At 50.7% G+C, this 18,432-nt stretch overlaps 2 protein-coding genes across 19 annotated transcripts in view; one reads left to right on the forward strand and one right to left on the reverse strand.

Moving 5' to 3' along the window:
- ANKS1A (ankyrin repeat and sterile alpha motif domain containing 1A) overlaps positions 1-6,558 on the forward strand; it is a 106,682-nt gene extending 100,124 nt beyond the window's left edge. For 12 of the 16 annotated variants that reach the window (XM_066982811.1, XM_066982812.1, XM_066982816.1 and 9 more), the window contains one exon: positions 300-6,558. In XM_066982811.1, the coding sequence (XP_066838912.1) occupies positions 300-419 (120 nt within the window). In that variant the 3' untranslated portion in view covers positions 420-6,558. The remainder of the gene's footprint in view (positions 1-299) is intronic. The other 4 variants (XM_066982813.1, XM_066982820.1, XM_066982814.1 and 1 more) reach the window with 2 other exon arrangements.
- Positions 6,559-7,790: 1,232 nt separating this feature from the next.
- TCP11 (t-complex 11) lies at positions 7,791-14,795 on the reverse strand. 3 transcript variants are annotated; one of them, XR_010826539.1, is made up of 10 exons: positions 14,517-14,794; positions 13,936-14,068; positions 13,088-13,208; positions 12,168-12,388; positions 11,673-11,809; positions 10,788-10,987; positions 10,324-10,508; positions 9,684-9,847; positions 9,098-9,209; positions 7,992-8,203 (listed from the first exon to the last, which is right to left on the reverse strand). XR_010826539.1 is itself a non-coding variant. In XM_048071097.2 (9 exons), exons 1-9 carry the CDS (start codon positions 14,620-14,622, stop codon positions 7,965-7,967), a joined length of 1,506 nt encoding a protein of 501 aa, XP_047927054.2. In that variant the 5' UTR covers positions 14,623-14,793; the 3' UTR covers positions 7,791-7,964. The 3 variants fall into 3 exon arrangements, 2 of the variants coding, with proteins under 2 accessions (XP_047927054.2, XP_066838936.1); XM_048071097.2 differs by lacking the exon at positions 9,098-9,209 and having other exon boundaries at positions 7,791-8,203; positions 14,517-14,793; XM_066982835.1 differs by lacking the exons at positions 7,992-8,203; positions 9,098-9,209; positions 9,684-9,847 and adding an exon at positions 9,915-10,300 and having other exon boundaries at positions 10,464-10,508; positions 14,517-14,795.
- Between the last annotated feature and the right edge of the window lie 3,637 nt (positions 14,796-18,432).

Raw genomic sequence — 18,432 nt, forward strand, 5'->3', positions numbered from 1 at the left:
CATGCTTGTTTGTGAAACGAAGTGAAGCTGTCGCTAACGGTGATAGGGGCTTGCAGGCCTCGCTCAGGAGGTCATCTCAGGGTGCCGGGCTGAGAATGATGTGCTTAGAAATGTTTTAGCTGTGAAGGACTCAAATGCCTCCGCAGTGAGAGCTGCTTCCCTGCACACGTACATTTTGGGGATAGGTGCTGGGCAGAGCAGCAGCCTCTCCGCGCGTTGAGCGCCCGCTCGTTCTGTCCCAGCCTCGGGCTCCCGGAGGCGCGATGCCCTAACGCGCTCTTTCTCTCCTTCATTTCCAGCTGGAGCCCCCTGAAGTGGACCAAGACTCCCAGTCTCATGCCAGTGTCTCCTGGGTCGTGGACCCCAAACAGGACTCCAAGCGGACCCTCAGCACTAAGTATGAGACCACTATCTTCTAAAGCAAACAAACCCTGTGTCCACCTAGTCTAACCGTGCCTTTGCGATCTGATCTGTCTGCTGTTCTAAACTCCCTCTTCCTCCAGCTGCTCGCACTGAGCCCCGCGTAGGCACTACGTCAAAGGCAGCAGCACTTAAGAGACTGTAGACTTACACGGCTTTTGTACCTGATCACTACTGAACACTGTGAATTCTCCTTACTCGGAAACAAGGGTAACACGCTGTTAGATGTCCGTGAGGTGGGAGGTGCAGAGGGGTGCAGGCTGGGGCAGTCGGAGATGTGGATCCAGGAAGCCGCCTGCCGTTTTCACATCTTTCCCCTCGCTCTGGCACTGTGAATCCCTGGGGCAACGTGACGCTCCCCAGGCCTTTTTTCTATTTCACCTTCTTATCCTTGGACTGATGGAGACCTCCCGTCTCTGCGGTGCACGCACTCCCTCCTCCTAGATCCTCTGTTTCCCGACTGAGCCACGGCTGCATACTGTTCCGGTGAACTCACCCCTCCTCTTACCTGTCATTCGAACCGACACTAACCACTGTGATGCTGTCTGCAAATAACACACGGTCACTAGATTTCCTCACGGGGTCCCTGCCCACGATCTCTCTCCTCGAAGCCTGGAGCAGAGAAGCTGCTCTGATGGGAGCGCAGGTTTGGGCCGGGCGTGATCGTTCCCACTGTGAGCTCTGACCCTTCCCGGAGATCCGGCGCGGTGGCCTCCAGCGAGCGCCCCGCGGGAGCTTTTCAGCTGCATGCATTTCAGTCCCTGGTAGGATTTTCCCCTGTAGTCCTTGTGTTTACACTCACCAGACAGACTTCTCGTGACCTATGGGCGTAGTTCTCACTTGTAAAGATTGTGAAGAGGTAAAGCGCTTGAAGGCACGTGTTGTTAGCCCCGTGTTGGGAAGGAAAGGTGTTTGAGAGGGGCTGGACACTGCGCTGGCAGAGGTCTGGTAAAGCAGGCGGAGCTGTGCTGCGTTCAGCACGTTTTCTGCAGTTTTCCTTTTTTGCCGAAGGGAGAGATGTGATTGAAATCAGTCTGCTGCTGACCCAAAGCTTATTTTCAGTCTACAAAACATTGCACGATGAGGGCTACAGGGATCTTGAAACATCTGTCGCCTTTCAGCCTTGAGAGCAAGGATTTCATTTGGAAATGGCCCCGCGTCAGTGGGCACCTCTGCCTGTGCTGGCTGTTCCTCAAGCGTGTGTTTTCCTCTGGGAGCATGTCCCCGTTTCTGTGCATCTCAGTAGAAGCCGCTTTTAGTCCCAGACCGGGAATCATTTGCACGAGGCTGCAGGGCACTTGGCACAGGTCAGAGCGGAGCTGGGACGGGCTGGGACTGCAGAACAGTTCACGTCCCCCGTAAGTACCCGAGCAAGCTGTCACAGACCTGCCCCCAGTTCCTTCGCTTGCATTTGCAAAGCTCTCTGAGATGAAACTGAGGAGGAGGAGGGTGATCTGATGGCGAGACAGTGCTGGGAAGCAGGACTCCAGCTTCTCATTAACTTCTGCTTCTCATTAACGTGCTGCATGTCCAAGCAACGTAGCCTCTCTTTACCTCGGTGTCCCCGTTTTCAGGCTGGGAATGCACTTACCTACCTCTCAGGGTGCGAGGCTCGCTCCCTTTACAGAGCTGTTGCGGGGCCCCGTAGTGAAAGGCGTCGCAACTTCCACACAGTGGCAGCAAACCCCTTGCGCTCAGCTTCGCTCTCCCGACGGACGCCGTCCGGGACCCGCGGTCTCGCGGCGAAGCCCCAGCGTGGGCCCCGCTCAGCCCCTCGCGGGCAGCAGCCGCGCACCTTTCCCGGGGGGAGGCTGAGCAGGTGGGGCAGCGTGGCCGGGGCCGTAGCTCGCTGACGTGCACCTTCATGCGAGAGTCTGAAAAAATCCCCTCGCAGCCCAGGTGTGGGGAGCTGGCGGTGACAGCGAGTCTGTGTTAGAGACCCGAAGGTGGGCGGCAGCCGCCCGCTCACCCGCGTGCCGTGGCTGCGTGGGCACCGTGGGTTATGTGGGCAGGGGGCGCACGCGTGTCTCCGGCAGCGCTCTGGTTCCAAAAGAGCTTTTGGAATTCACCCCGAATCTCCCCTCATGATCAGTGAATGGTCAGAACAGCAGCCCTGGGTTATTTCCAGCTGTTCTTTAGGGGACAGAACAAGCTCGCCTGAGTTTTACTGGGGCTTTAGAGCTTCTGCCTCGCTGCTTCTGTTTCCCCAGACTTGTGGTGAAATGTGATGTTTCAACATCTTCATTTAGCCATTTTCTTGGGAATGAGTTTGATCATTGGAGTCCTTTGTGGCTTAATGGCACTGAGTGGCAAACTGACTTCAAAATTAGGGCCAGGCTAGTAAGCATCCCAGTGAGAGGACTCAGGGGATTGTCTTAAAGCAAGAAAAGGAAAGTAGATGTGTTTCCTGTGTTATGAAGCCCTTAACATAGACCCAGTGGCTCCTCTGCCTAAAGGTCTGAAGCAGAGGTCGCGCTGGAGTTGCCCAAAGCCCTGCAGCGCTGTCCCACGAGCCGGAGCATTGTGGATGGCAGAATATTGCAGCGTCAGAGGTGCTCCGAGAGCTTGGTTTGGGGCTTGGTTCTCAGCAGCTTCCCGAGCTGTACGAGTGCCCTCAGGGTTTAGTATCCTTCAGAGAGGAACAGAACCGATAGCAATGGCAGTGTAGGTTCTACGTGTAGGCATTTACCGTACAGTCGCCCACACCTATTCCTGATTTCAGAGGGTCTGAGCTCTTGCATCTCCCCCTGCGTTGAGCTGGGAGCGGCAGGTTCCTCCCGAAACGGGGCCGCGAGTGCATGTGCCTTTCTAGGGGTGACCGTCCAAACCCAGCTGGAATCACAGGCGGCCCTGCCCACAGTACAAAGCTTCCTCTGTGTCCCTAACCCTCACGGCTGTGTCTCATCTCCTGGCTGTGCGCCTCGCCCTTCCCGGCACTCGTTTGTGTATGACTCGGAAATCATTCATTCCATTATCTTCCTTTCTGTTTGCCTCTGAAAAGCTGATCTCCGGGCAGCTGTCTCCTACCACGGAAATGTAGTAACGGGGCAGAGACCTAAGAAGCAGTGGCCTGCTGACACGAAGATCATCTCCATCTGGCACTGGTGTCTGCCTCGGAGTGGGTGCATGGCTGCTCAGTGAGGGCTCCCAAAGCAGAGGGGGAAAGGGATCCCAGCCTCCAGCTGAGAAAAGCAGCTCTCCATTTCTAGCAAAGGAAAAGTTGAGACTTCCGAGGCCGAGAGCGATGTCACGTTTCCTAGGCTGAGGAAAAAAAAAAAAAAAACTTCTTTCGACCCGTTTCTTTTTTCTTTTACATGTGAAATGATACAGAGTAAATCCAGTTCACAGTTTAAATGTAGCACTGCAGGTTTTTTTTGGTGAGGGAAAAAAAAAAATATCTTTATTTACTGAGAATCCACGCAGTCCGGCAAGGAGTACAATAGAAAGTCTTAGCAGTGGGAGTGGTGTGCGCATCTCTAATGGTACTGAAAATTGCTTCAATTCTGGGTGAACAGTAGAGAAATGCCAAATTTTTGGAAATAACTTCCTCCAGTGTGAGAAGCCTTGCAGGGTAAGTCTGCATCCTTTGCTTTCCAAGCCCTTCCATGCTTTTATAGCGGATGGAGATAAGTTAAGGAAAAGAGTCTGCAAAGGATCTTCCACCTCCGAGTGGTTGTGGCCAAGTATTACCAATGGTACAAAGCTCGCTTCCCCTACAGAGAACTGTTGCATTGCAATACTTGACATTTCTATGGCAAGGACACAATTTCTTCCCATTTACGCACTGAATACCTGGAGGCGACTCCAGCCTCTTGTGCACCTGTCTTGTTTTTAAATGCAGTTATGCCCTGACGGGTTGGATTTTTTTAAGCTTATTCAATTGTGATTTAGCACTTTTTTGATACTAGCTCATTATTTAATTAGTGCAACAGTTTTTGGAAGATGAACAAAAAAAAAAGGAGTTAAATTTTGGGCATTACACTGAAACAGTCCATACCCGAGGATAAATCATATCGACCCGAGGATGGCTTGGCCCCATTCGAAGTTCTGTATCCCCAAATACTGCCATCTTGAAGGTGTGCTGTGTGCTGATTTTTCTTTGAATTACCGGAGTATTTAACAGTAGTTTTGGCTGTGACTGATGTGTTTTCACAGTACTGTTCCTCTCGGGGGAGAGCTGTTAAAACAGTTGTGATTTTTAATCCTTCAGATGCAAAAACGTAGCGCGGCACATTTGTTACAATCTCGACAGGCATTGTAATGGTTGGGGATGTGGTACCCTGCTGCTTTACTAGAATGATATGCCCTAATAATTTCTGTTTAACTCCAGTTGCTGCTGTATGTCAGGATTTCATTTAGTCTCTCCAGCCAGTAAGATAGGAGAGAAGTGAACCGTAATCCCAAGGGCATAGACCTGTAAATGATTAGGAGGGGAAAGTGGAGATTTTTTTTTAAGTTGATGAATTTAGGAAACCTAACATTCCTTGTTATGCGTATGTTGCAATTCATACTGGTGTAAGTGTAAATATTTGGTGTGTTGGCAACAAGTCTTTTTGGAGAGATTGCAAATTGAACCTCTGCTTGGGAGGAGGGACACCTTTCTTTTTTTGATGCACGAGCTTTTTGAAGGTTGGCTTGGAGGTGACGTGGTGATGAAGACTCCAATCTTCAGGGGGCTGGAATTGGTGACCCTGGTGGTCCTTGCCAGTCCTGTGTATAATTCCGTGGTTGTCTTTAGTGATCCAACAGTTCTTTAGCCAGATGCTCTTTCTCATTTAATAGACAAAGCAATTGTTTTGGCAGTGCATCTTCCCCTTTAATTTCAGTGGGTTTTGAGGTACTTGCATGCTGGAGACTGATTCTGGACCGTGCCAGTCACTGACTCCTAGGAATTTGTTTAACGCATCCACTACGCAGTATTTTGGCTCTTCCTCCCTACAGGATTTCATGGTACCTGGAGGAAAGTGCCCTAAATTTCTGGTGCTGAATATGACTGAATTAAAATGCATCTGCTGTACTGCCTGCCTGGGAAAAGGTGGTGCTGCCCCAGGTTTTGTTCCCCTTTTCGAGAACAGATTGTAGTTTACAGGCTTTGATTTGTACACGGCATGAGTCCAGGCTGAGAACTCAAGACAAACAAAGATGTTTGCTAAGATGTTTTTTTACTAAGATTTTTTTTTTTTTTTAATAAAGGAGGGGATGATTTTTTTTCCAAATCGAAGTTGCTTTTTCCTTTTTAGTTTTGTATTTACAAAAACAAACAAACAAAACCACCTAATCTTAGCTGATTTTGAACTTTCTTTGGGATTTTTCTTTTTAGAAGATAAAAATTATGCAACTCTTGTGGGGTACATGCCTGTCTCCCTCCTAGGGAGGAGATAGGGCACCTGCCAGGATGTACCTCTAGTGAAAAGTTCATGCCTTCACAAGGCTGCTGTGAGACACAGACCAGATGCCAAATAGTACCTCCAACCAACTCCTTCTGTGCCCAGCTGATGTGGGTTCAGTTGCTTTAATGCTCCTACCGCCCCACTTCTGAAGTTTCTAGCAGCAGAATTTTCCCTGGCTTTCTTCTGCTTGCATCGTTTCCATGCAATCAGATCTTTATTTTAGAGCAAGCACAGTGTTTACAACGCTGTCTTGTTGCAGAAAGTCTCCCTTGTAGGTCTCCTATTGGCATTACTTACTGCATTTTTTATTTTTTTTTTCAAAAGGAAGTAAATGTGCTGCTCTTACCAAGTAGATCTAGTTCACTTTTCTTACCCGTGGAAGAATAACCTGAGATTCCCTAACAGGGCAGAGAACAGTCAAGTTCAGTTTGCAATGTAGACATTTTTGCTAATTGTGATGTATGGCAGTGGGACTGATTTGTAATACAAATGTTATTTAATCTGTCTGTATTTTGATACTTGAATTTCCTTTTATTTTCTGTATATACAATTGTTAATCTGTTCAAATTCGTCTGAATTTTCAACATCTTGTGGTACCAAACATAACCAATCTGTGCAACAACATAGACTGACCTCACTACAACAAGGCGAGATTGTAAATATTCCTGGGCTTCCAGCAGTCGTTTTGTTGTTTTCATAATTGTACAACTTAGAACAGACTGAATTAATAAACAAACTTAGACACACATTCGCCCTGTTATCACTGCGACCTACGTGTTGTGCAGAAGTCTCCTGTTCATCTGTGCAAGCAGCGCTGTTCTTGTCCTCATCTCGCACACCCGACCTGTGCAGCCGAAGCAGGTAAGAGGAGGGGGTGAGGGTGGGCAGCTGAGCGAGGTGTGACGAGTTCAGCCTAGCGCTGTACCTGTGTTGCTTTGCTTTGTAACTCCAAGGAACAAAGAGACCTTCAGCAACGTCAAGCAGCGCGCAGAGACGATTCGCTGCTCTCGTAGAAGCGAAGCACGGGCTGCTGCTCTGCTGGGAGCAGGCCTGATGCAATTCTGTGGCCGCAGGGCAGGGTTTGTGCTGTCCCTGTGTGTGTGGCACGCAGGATGTAGGATGTTGGCGGCGCAAATCGCTTTGGTTGAAGTCGCTCGTTTTGCAGTTAATCTTACTGATCCCAATATGACTGGGATTGATTCAATATTGATCCCAAATACCGAATACTAAATTCTTTTGAGGCTAATTTATGCATAAAAGCACATCCACGTGCTCTGTTAAAGATACACCTACCTGTAACACGATGGTCTGCAACCACTGTGTTCTCCACATAATTGTGGGCAAGGCTGATTTTTACCCCTTCCCATGTACACCTGCAAGGATTGTTCCACTGAGGGTGGACTGTCAGGACCCTAATTTACTGATGATAAACACTAAAATCAATGTTCTGCTGCAGCACAGCAGCAATTAATTCACATAACAACTCTAACAGTTCAGGCAGCCATTGCTTATAGGATTTACCCAGCAAAGATTTTTGGCATACCAAGTAGGAGGTTTTCGATACATAAAATTAGAGCAAGAAATCCAGACATTTAAATACAGGTGAAAGTTCAGATTTTTGTGTCAAGTGAAATCTGGCTGATGTAATATACTGAATTCATTGGGGGCTGCTAAATTTATACCATATGCTCCATTTCTAATAATTCAGTAAGTCAGGTTTTCAAGCTAACTCTGAAATATATTGAGCAGTTATAATGATCTTAAATACCGTGTGGCTTTATCAAATCCAAACTGCGTCCCTGGGCTGTGACAAACATTTCAGCAAAGTAGGCTACAGGCCCACAACAGAATTAACACCTTGAATTAAAAAAAAAAGAAAAAAAAACCACCTGCGTTACAGTTTTATAACCTTCATTTCCTTCCCTACTAAATAGTGGCATTTTTTTGGGGGGTGGGGGTGAAAAAAAAAAATAAATTCCCTTTTGTAGTTGAGAGGTTTATTCAGCTATTGACACGCTAAGAGTCACTTCCCAGTAGCTGTGGCGGCCCAGCTGGGTTTATCTGATTGAGTTTTACAAGCTGAAGCATGATTTGAGAAACTGCTGGAGAATGCGTTCCACCCCTGCCCTCCTGTGTGGTACACAATAAAGATGATCAGAAGGAACCTGTTCCTGCATCTGATTCTGGTTCTGCCTCTGGGAAAAGCACTTTCTTGAGAATTCCCAAGTAGCAAGGGCCAAACACCTGCCTGTTGTGGTGGATCACGCTTCTAAACCTGCGCCCAACTTCCTGCAGCTCTTCCTGGATGGCATCAAGACCCTTAGGAAAATCTTTTTGAGAATTCCATCCGTCGGGAGAAATAAAATGGCTGAGGAACAAATGAATCCGCTGCTCTGTAGGGAGCAAAAGCAAGAGAACAAAAATCAACCTTTGCACAGCAAGCTAGCCTTTGAGAGAAAGGATTCCTTGTGCAGTTAAGAGCAGATCTGATGACAGTTGTGTTGTTGCAGGATGGTGTGGACAAGCTCTAGATGGACTTGGGACATGGTGGATTAGTGTGGTCTTCTTCCAAACACTAAGTAGATGAGATAGCAGCCAGCACAGGAACCAAGGTGAAGCTACCTGATGCTAGGAGAGCATTTGAGTATTAGGTATACGTGCCTTGTTTTCACTTTGTCCTGGGTTGTTGCTTTAAACAATGGCTTTACCGGGGATACTGGGCTGGAGGACATTAGGCTTGATGGATTTGGCAATGCTTACACTGAAGTGGAGCAGTTCAACAACAGAGATTTTTTGTCCACTCTTAAGTTTTTGTACAGAACTCGAGTGTCAAGCATCTTAGAAGCACAATGGAATATAGAACGTCAGAGCCCAGGATTTATCCGGCCTGCCACAGCAGCGTTTTAAAACTCAAAGTATTCAGGCAGCCTCTCTGAGGGACACGCAGCTGAGACTCAACTACCCGACTGCCCTGGATGTTGCTGTTTCAAGTATGTATTTGGAAAGTGCTGAGAGTGACAAAGAGTACAGACGAGACACTGCTTTTTAGACGTGTCTTTTTAGGCTGTCTGGCTCTGCAGCTTCTAACGCCACGCCATCAGTGAGTCATTGCCATCGCACGCTGCCCAGCAAGGTTGGGTCAGGCTATTAATTCAGCCTTCTGAATTACTTCAGAACAAAATAGGCTGCCCTGTCATGGAAGGAATAAACCCAAATAACGTGATAGTATCTATGTGGGCTGAGAAGGATACTTAGGTGGATGCAGCAGTGGGCAGGAAGAGCCTCACCTTATTTTCATAGCTGATAAAAGCTTGTCTTCCATGTGGAAGTAATCTTTCCTGCAGTGTACTAGCTGCCCATGGCACTGCTATCTGATGTGGAGCTAGTAGCGTTCAGAGCCTAATAAAAGGTCAAAATAATCAGCTCTTATCCAAGACATTCAAATAAATATTTTGATGGAGCAGCATTATGGGGCAGCTGGTTAGCTGAATACCAGGCAGTGCACTCCCTAGGGATAAATATTATTTAAAGATCTTAGCGTGGTGCTTTACTAGAGCCAGCGATTAAGCTCTCACTCTACACACCAGCCTGAAGATTGCAACACCACCTACTAACAGACCTTGCACTTAGGCCTGTTTAGCTTTTAGCGAGGATGGTAGGATTTAGGAGATTTTCAAAGCAATTACTGTTTGGGAGTCTTTCAGGGTGAAATAGGAAAATCAGGGCAGTTTCTAAACCTAGCTTCTTGACCCTGCAGTAGTTCTGCACGATGCAGGGAGTTTCTGTGCTAGTACCTATCCTGCAGGGTTATTAGCCTAAACCTTTTGTGAAAGCCTCTTCATTGCTGAGGGAGAGACGAGCTCAGAGACTCACCGATGACACACCGGACTGCGTTGCCCTTGTCTGCGATGCTTTTTATCTGGCCTTTCAGGGAAGCACATTTGTCACTGGTAAGAGCAGGGTAACCCAGCTGCGAGAGCGCCCTGCTGACTTCCTGCAGCACCTGGTCGCTGATGTCTTGCAAAGCTTCTTCACACCTAAATCATGCAAAGGTATATACCAGCACCCCAACCGCTGGGCAGATTTGTTGGGGAGGGGGTCTCAGGCGCAGAGCAAGCAGGGAAGTCTCTCCACGTGCCCTTTGGGTGTGATCACGGGCAGGGAGCAGCATCTGACAAACCCCACTCAGCCACAGCTCTGGTGCCTGCTGCAAGTGAGCTACGCTTCCCTTCCTCTGCCCTTCGGCAGGCAGGCAGCTGCCCCGAGGCTGGCTCCTGTGATGCAGGGATCAGCGCTACTGACTGGTCCCTTTAACCAAGGGACAGTCGCCCCAGGGAGCTAACACCCAGCTAAATACGCCAGCTGGCTTCCCCCACTCCTTGCAGTGGACCTGGCTGCCACTTGGATCTCAGATCCTCTTCTACTGCCAAAGGAGATTCCTGCTGCTTGTCCTGCACCCAAGCAGTGCCTACATATTCACTCTTCTCCTTCTGGAAAAGAAAATGTAACCCACCTGGTACAAGACAGCCCTTCCGAGAGGACCTTTGTTACCAGTTTCAGCCTAGCTACAAACCCAGGTGAGCCAAATAAGGCACTTCCACACGTGCCGCTGGTCACTAGCAGGACGGCAGCTGTGACGCTAAGCTGATTCACCTGCGCTTGGACTTCCTGCAGCCGGGCCTGGTCCATGAGCAGTGTCTGTGAACAGAAACCAGTCAGCCTGTGGGTGCAGAGACAGTGGCTGTGATGACTGAGCAATTCTCAAGCCACGGAGCTGAGTGGAGGGAGGCAGCAGAGAAGGTTAGTTTTGTGAAGAATTCCAACTTGTTTCCCATGGGGAATAAACCCCGTGCAATGACTTGTGGTGTAGAGGGGACAGAGACTCTTGCCAGTTCTTTCTACAGAAGATAGAGAACCTATACACTTGTTTATTTAGTATATCTTTATGCTGTAGAGGTGTCCCAGCTCTCGTCCTACCTCAGGGTATTCCTTTTGTCCAGGCTCCCAGCAGAGCAGGTTCATGTATCCTTGATTTAGCACAGACGTGAGGCTTGGCAGCGCTGTGCTACCACCCACTGCCCCCTGTAGGGCTGCAGAGTGGGGCTGTGACCCAGAGAGGGATGCCGACGCTTCTGCTGCTGCTTCGCGCAGCCACTCTGTGGTGTGATCCAGGCTGTCTGCAACAGGGGTTAAAAAAAAAAAAAGAACAGACAGGTCAAACTAACTGAGTAAGAAGTGGCTACGTGATGTTCTAGCTGAACGGGATGCACATCTGCAATGCCAAGGCATGTGCTGGATCCTGGGCTGGTGGGGGGTGGTTTACACCTTCTCTAACATTCAACATTAATGCCCTGTTGGCAGGGCACAGGGTTAGGCCTCCTGACACTGGTATCTGGAGAACTTTATGCTGTAGAGAGGGTTTCAGTCTTCGAATAGCACCTTTAATTAAGCCTTAGAAATGAGAGGCAGCCAGAGAGAAATTCTACATCCTAGCACAGAAGGGATGTCTGCATCAAGTGCCAGCTTTTCATTTAAATACACCTGCTAATACCATTTTGCTGATTCCTCTGAGGGTCTCAAAACACTTTAAACTTGCGAGCTCTTACAGTTACCCACGAGGCAGCTATTAGGCCCATCTTATGCATGCAGAAACTGAAGCACACCGACTTCTTTTCTGCAACGTATGGTAGAGAAGAGGCTGAGAAAGGGACCCAGGAGTCCTTCAGCTTTTAGGGGCATTTCTCTTATCTCTTACTGAGCATGTGATGAAAACATCAGCTTTAGAATACTCAAGGCCCTTTATGGTGCTTCGTTATCTCCTGCAGAAGTAATAGGTCTCGTCTCCCTTCCCCACTGACTTACTGGGAAGCTTATCTATGAGTTCCTGGAATTTCTTCTGTTCATACTGGATGGAATGGTCCTGCAAGTGGGGGCGGAGGCTCTGGATGCTAAAATTCAGCATATCCGTTTTCATCAGGTCCAACACCCGGAAAATCTCCCTGGATGAGACACAGCGAATTGAAAGTTTAATACATTAGTAAAAGCGATAGTTGTGGGTCATTTTAGAATGCTAAGAAAGGGAAATTCAGAAATTCTTTACTCCGTTTTCTGACAGAAGTCTGTTCAGTCTAATTGGAGTGTCTGTTCCCTAAAATTTACTAGAAAAATTTGGATTTACTTCACTGAAGACTGTTCTTCTATCGGAGAGCAACTGGGCAACACAAATGTAACTACCCTGAAAAAGAACCAAAACCAAAAAAGGGATATAATTCCAGGGCAGCTTCCTCTTAACCCAGGGTTTTAATGTTGAGGGTTTTACTGGTCTGCATAGCCCAAGACTGAGGGAGCATCGCCCACCTGAGAAGCTGAGCTGGGTCTGAGAGGCTTTGCAGTCCTTGCACATCCTCATCTCGAACGGGCGCACACAGCATTGCCATCGTGTCAAGGATGTACGTGGTGAGGCCACGGATGTCCAGAGCCCCGTGCTCAGCCTCTTGTCGAATTAACTCCACGTCGAGGGCCTCTTCAATTTGGCTTCGCAATTGGTTGTGTCGTGGCAGCAGCAATGACAGCAGAGCCTGCCCAAAGAAGTAACGCTAGCTTTTAATCCAAAAACACAACAGTTCTCTGGAATTGCTCAACAGGAATCAAAGTTGGCCTTGAATTGAGACTCAGTACACAAATTGTGGGGCACACATTGCTTTAAGGGAATGTTTGTCTCTAATGACTCACTTCAGGATGTCTGGCTACTGTTTCGCAGATTGCAAAATCTCCTTTACCATCGTGCACAAAAGAAGGGAGTTACCTGTCTGGAATCTAATGGGAAAAGGTGGACTGAAAAATTATACACAATGTCATGCTCCGCTAAGAACTATTGTCTTTTAGTTCTGAACAATGTTCCTGAAGACCACATTGTACACTTAGACAGTAGGTACAGTTCATCATATAGCTAAAGGGGTGTCTTTGCACACAGAATTGCAGTTTTTGGTTGGCAGATGCTATACCTGGAATGGCTGTTACTAAAACCAACAGCTCAACAGGCTTTCCATTGTTTTGGTAGAGTGTTTTTAAAGACCTGGAACCAGAGAATGAGTTTCCTTCTCAGACACGTTTTAGAAGGTGCAGTTGTGTAACTTATGTCTCCCTATAAACCGTATGGAGCTTGTTTTTGCCTCCCTCTTACACATGTTCACATGGGAACATTTGGATTTAAGGGGTGGGGTGATGATTAAGGGAAGACTAATTCTAAGGTCTTCCCTGTGCCAGGATCAGCTGACCTCCTTTATCTCCTGCAGCAGCTGGATTGCCTGAGTGTAGTCAGGGGGGCTGGCAGAGATCTGTTCTTTCAGGCTGTCCCAGAAGGCTTTGTGCAATGTCTCCTTCACTCTGTTTTCCAGGCTAGGAAAGAAGAGAGGAGAGCAGGGGGTTTCTCTTAGCGTCAGATAAACACAACCTCTCAGTTCGATGGGGCCATTCCTCTCTGCTTTCATTGCAGTTTAGGTCTTTCGACATTTTCTCCTCGTCTCTCCTCCAAACTGGCAGCAATACACCTCATGAAAATCTCTCTCAGATTAAATGTGCCATTCGTCTAAAACAGGACTCCATCTTCTCAACCCTGCTCATGAAATGCACTTAGCCCCTCTTAACTATGGGATAAAAAGAACACAGTATTTTTCACAGAAACTCTCGTAAGTCCTCAGAGAAGATCAAGAGAATATTTTTCTAGCTAGCGCTCATCTTTGTAATGAAGGAGAGAATGTCAGCAACTTAAACAGACCTTTAACTAATGTGCAGACACCTCAGAGCTGTTCACTGAAAATTCTGCTTTGTTCTCGCCAAAGCTGCAGCTCACGCAGCCGAAGCCTCTAATTCTTTCAGTGTTAGTGAGTCACGTCTGACATTCGCTGTATTTAAGAACTTCTTAGTAAATCGTGAAGCAATGAATAAATAAAACAGCCCCCCCCCCCCTTTTTTTTTATTTGCTGTTTCAGGAGCTCTTTTCTTTTTACTTACATAGTCAGAGCCAAACCTCCTTCCCATGTTCTCATGTCTTTTATGTAATATGAGAGAAAGAAGCCTAGCCTGAATATACATATATATATGGTGTATATATATTTATATACACCTGAATGGGGAGAAGTTGACCATTTGCAGTTTGAAGTCACCGTTCAGCACGATTTCATGCGCAAGGGTCAGCTTGTAGATCTTATCAGATATTTCCTGCAGCTCACTCACGGAGAGGTCTTGCGGAGGGCTGGCTGTAGGCAAGCAGGGAAAAGGAAAGGCGGTGAGGAGGACTGCTCGGCAGCCTGCTGCGAGGAGGAGGTTTAAAAACACTGCTGGAGAACGAGGAAAAAAGAGGGGCAACTTGTGTTTGAGGGGAGTAAGTGGCTTCGCAAGGGCACTTTAGCTCTTGAAGGTGGACGTTGCGAGCTCGCTGATCGATAGCAGGCTGACCCCTACTGACCGCTGCTCGGCATCGCCTCCCCCGCCGGGAGCTTTTTACCGGGGCCGTGACATTTCGGGCTGCCTTTAACGGGGGCTGGCTGGTTTTTATCCATCAGCCGAGCCCTCGGTGTGTCGCCTCACAAATTAACCCCCCTCCCAGGAGCTTCCCCCCAGCCCCGAGACCCCCGTTTTTGGCGATGCCCCGCAGCTCGCCGCTGAGGTGCCGGCGGCTCCGGGCCCGGCCCCACTGCCCCGTACCGGACGCCCGCGGCCCTTCCTCGCCGCAGTCCCGGGGCCGCCCGGCCGCCGCCTCAGCGCCTGCCGGCCGCTGGGGCTGCTCGTCGCCGGGGCTGGGCTTGGGCATGGTCCTGCCGGGGCCGGGAGGGGGGCGCCGGGGTGGTAAAAGGGGCGCTACGGTGGAAAAAGGGGCTCCAGGATGGTAAAAGTGGCGCTGAGGTAGTAAAAGGGGCGTCGGAACCCTTCCCCCTTTCCCGCCGCCCTCCTCCCGTCACGCGGCCGCCGTTGGACTGAGGCGCGGCGCGGCCCGCGCCCGCCGCCCCTTCAAACGGGACGAAACCAACGCGAGGCGGGAGGGGGGGAACCGGCTCAGAGCTTTCGCCCATTCCCCCCGCCCATCCCACGCCCACCCCCAGGTGCCAGCCCCCGCCGGCACCTAAAGGTCGGACCCGTTCCGTGGGGCCTCGCTGATGGTCGCTGAGCGGGTGAGGCTCGCTAATGGAGCGCTCGCGCCCCCAGCGCCCCCCCCCCCATGGTGGCGCCCGATGGGCCGTTCCGCAGCGGGCAGTCCGGGCCGAGGGCTGCCCGTCACCCCCCCGTGTGCGGGATGGAACGCTCCAGGCGCCGAGCCGAGGCAGCGCGGCGGGGCTGTCCCATTCCGAACGGGGGGGGGGGGAGGAGGAGGCGTGAAGCTCAGGGGCCTCATGGAAGACAGGAGGATGAGGAGGGTGGGCGCGAAGAGCGGTAGGGCTGTGGTGGGGCGGGGGGCGTCCTGCCCAGAGAAGGGCTGTGAAAGCGAAGGGAGATGTTCGTTTAGGTTCAGCACACCTCATGGGCTAGGAGAGGCGGTGGAGCCATGTTGCTGGCGGCTCCGTGGGCTCGGCACCTCCAAAAACCCAGCTGGGAGCTGGGAGCCGCCATTTTATGCCCGGGTGTGGTGAGGCCGAAGGCTGCTCCTTCAGCAGCCCTTCACGGCGTGCAGCACTTCGAGTAAAAAGAGAGCAAAACACGTTACCACCCGTCACCGCCCTGTCCCTGACGTGCCGTCAAGGCGCCGTGTCCCTCACCAACGGCGGTGCTGCTGTGGCCCTTCCCAGTCTGGCCCCAGCCCCGTTTTTGGGATAAATTTCGTGTGAATGCCTCAGGAGGGCTGTGCAGGACGAGCCGGGCTGCAGCAGAACAAAAGGCAGTCGCCATGCCCGGCTCCCCTTGCCCTCTGTGGAATGGCAGGAATTTCTCCGCCGTCTGAAGGCTGGGGGAGTCACGGGCTGATTGTTTTTATACCTAAAGCCGTGGCTTAGTGGCTGTCAACTGCCAGGGTATTAACCTTAGAGCTGTCAGCGTGAATAAAACGAAAAAGCCAACTCCAGGGCTGGAGTTTGCAACAGCTGCAGTGTCCTTCCACCCAACATTTCTCATTTGTTTTTATCAGTTTTCTTTCTGGTAGCTGACCCTCTGTCCGTGTACCCTTCTGCTATAACCTCCCCTTGCCTTGACCAGCGCTGGAATTAAATCTTGGGGGGCAAAATACCCAGCCCGGGCTGCTTGTGCTCTAATGAAACATCTGCCTTTCTCCTCCCCTCCAGCACCTTCCCCTTTCCTAAGCATCTGATAACACCCACAGCAGGCACCTGCGGCACCCACGGCTGGAGCTGGGAGGTCACGGAGCGCTGCGGGTCCACAGGGCAGGGGCTGGGGGGTCTCGGGGTGCCCAGCGCCCAGCCCCACGCGTGCGTGGGACGGGCACACGAAGCAGCCCCTCGGGGAGCTGGGGCCTTGATCCGCCCCTCCTGAAACAGCTCAGCCCTCCAAAGTCTCTGAAACGCCTAAGATGTCTGGGTGCTGTGGCTGGAGGACTGCAGAGGATGAAAGGCGCAGCGCTGGCACGCCATGTGGGGCCGGACAGCCCAATTACCACATGTAATTAGTTACAGCTCCGCAGCTGGGCTGCATGAACGATGCTGCAGCTCTCTTAGCCCCGTGCAGTCGCAAAGGGAAATGTCCTGGGTGGGTTTTAAAGGTGGTTGGAGCTGCCCCCGTTGCCGTGGGTTTGCAGCAGGCTGGGAGTGTGATTAATGCAGCTCGGCCGATGAGTTGTAACCCGTTTAGTTTCTGTAAACAACTGCGTGCCGGGGAGGCTAGCCATAGCCTGAGCCCCCGGCTGTCCCACTGTGCATCTGCAGCACACGGTTGTATCGGAGCCATCTCCTTAAACCCTCGGTGATTTCCTCGGGCCCCCGGGGAGCTGTAAAAATCATCCCATCAAAAAGCAATAAGGGAAAAGTGCTTGGCTCGGGCAGCGCCGCAGTTACATCAGATGGCGAGCGGCCCTTGGCTTGGGGGTGGATGCCGCTGAGAAAGGAGCTGGGAAAACCCCGGCGTGCGGACAGCTCTTTCCTCTTGCTCAAAGCACCCCAGAGCTCGTCTGGCGTGTGGGGTTTGCCAGGTCAGCACGGCCCTGAGAGAGGGATTCACTCCCTCCTGAACTGAGGACCCTGCAGTCCAGCAGCACAGGCCATAGCGCTGCTTGCTGTGTGCTCTACGGGCAGGCAGACTCAGGATTTTTTAGGTTTGTTTTTTTTTTTTTCATTTGTCTGTTTTTCCAGGGGTGGACTCGCCGCAGAGAACGTGTGTCGCGTCTCAGCAGGCTGACCCCAGGCAGAAGCAGGGCTGTCTGCTCGCCTCGCTTGAGCTGATAATTATTGGAGAACTCTCCAAAAACAGCACGTGCAATTCATGCACGGCTGGTGGCTCCGGCCTGGAAAGTTCAACAGCAGGAAAAGGCGAGGGGAGTGAAAGCAACGGGGCCCTTGCACGTGGTGCAAACTTTGTGTTTACACGTACAGGAGCAGCAGTGCAGTGGGTTCGTCCCAAAGAGCAGCCGTGAAGGGGCACGAGGAGGATTTGGGGGTGGATGTTCTGCTCAGAGCCCCAGGAAGGAGCTGGCAGGCAGCTTGTGGGCAGGAAGGCCACTGGTTGTGAGAAACCCAGCCAGTAAAGCTCATCGTGGGGCCAGTCTGGGCCAAATCCTGTTCAGGAATTTCCCCTTGTGCTCCCTGTGCGGCTCCATGCGGCGCCAGGTCCTGCTTTTGCCCCTTTCTGATCTTCAGCTTTGCGTGAGGAAGCCGAGGGTGGGGAGGTGGTGTTTGTGTCAGAGGATAAAGGAGCACAGCCCGCTGGTGCCTTCAGTCTGCTCGTCTCTCCATTTCGGAGCAGGGCCCAGATCTCCCAGCCTATAAATCCTGGTCCCAGAGGAGGCAGTTGTGTATTTAATTGTATGTGCATTTGCCCTGCATTCATTTCCCTTCCCCAGTGACTGGTGACACGGAGAACTGTAATAGCTGAATGCATTTTTAATGCCTTTCCTGCAGATTTCTGCAAGGGAATCCAGTTCCTGGGCGGCTTTAACTTGCCACAAAGGCAGAGGACCTTGGGAGCATTGGTAATAAGTGGGGTAGGTTTTTTTAATCTACCGTTTTAATGAGCTCCATCCATCTCTCTGATTAGATTAATCTCATTTGTTTCATCCAAGCCGTTTAGGAGGAATTCCGACGGGGAAAATGGGGATTTTTGAGTCTTTCAGGGTGAGTGCTCAAGTGTCGGGCAGCAACCTCCACGGGGATATTTCCAATTTGCCCTTTTATAGCCCCGGAGACTTGTAACCCCGACGTTCACATCGGAAAGCACCCGTCCGCGCTGCGAACTTGCCCGTGTCAGCGGCACGACGATGACGATGAACCCAGGCACCGCTCCCTTGCCCTGATTCAAGCAACTCCTCCAGGAGGGCAAAGCCAGCCTGGCTTGCCAAAAAAGCACCCATATGGCAGGAGCAGGGGGAGCAGCAGCGCTCTGGCTGCCCCTGCACGTCCCAGGGGCAGCGAAATCTCCGCGTGGGAGCATCCCCACCGGCGGCACGGCTTCGCTGGGCGCAGCGAGG

Source organism: Anser cygnoides, chromosome 25 (assembly GCF_040182565.1).
Source record: "Anser cygnoides isolate HZ-2024a breed goose chromosome 25, Taihu_goose_T2T_genome, whole genome shotgun sequence".
Classification (NCBI taxonomy): domain Eukaryota; kingdom Metazoa; phylum Chordata; class Aves; order Anseriformes; family Anatidae; genus Anser; species Anser cygnoides.

Excerpts from the sequence above, each read along its gene's own strand:
- TCP11 (XM_048071097.2), bottom strand. The coding sequence starts at position 14,622 with ATGCCCAAGCCCAGCCCCGGCGACGAGCAGCCCCAGCGGCCGGCAGGC. Across the intron at positions 14,069-14,516 it reads GGAAGGGCCGCGGGCGTCCG|CCAGCCCTCCGCAAGACCTC; the intron begins GTACGGGGCAGT and ends GCTTGCCTACAG. Across the intron at positions 8,204-9,683 it reads CGCAGTCCGGTGTGTCATCG|AGCAGCGGATTCATTTGTTC; the intron begins GTGAGTCTCTGA and ends TGCTCCCTACAG.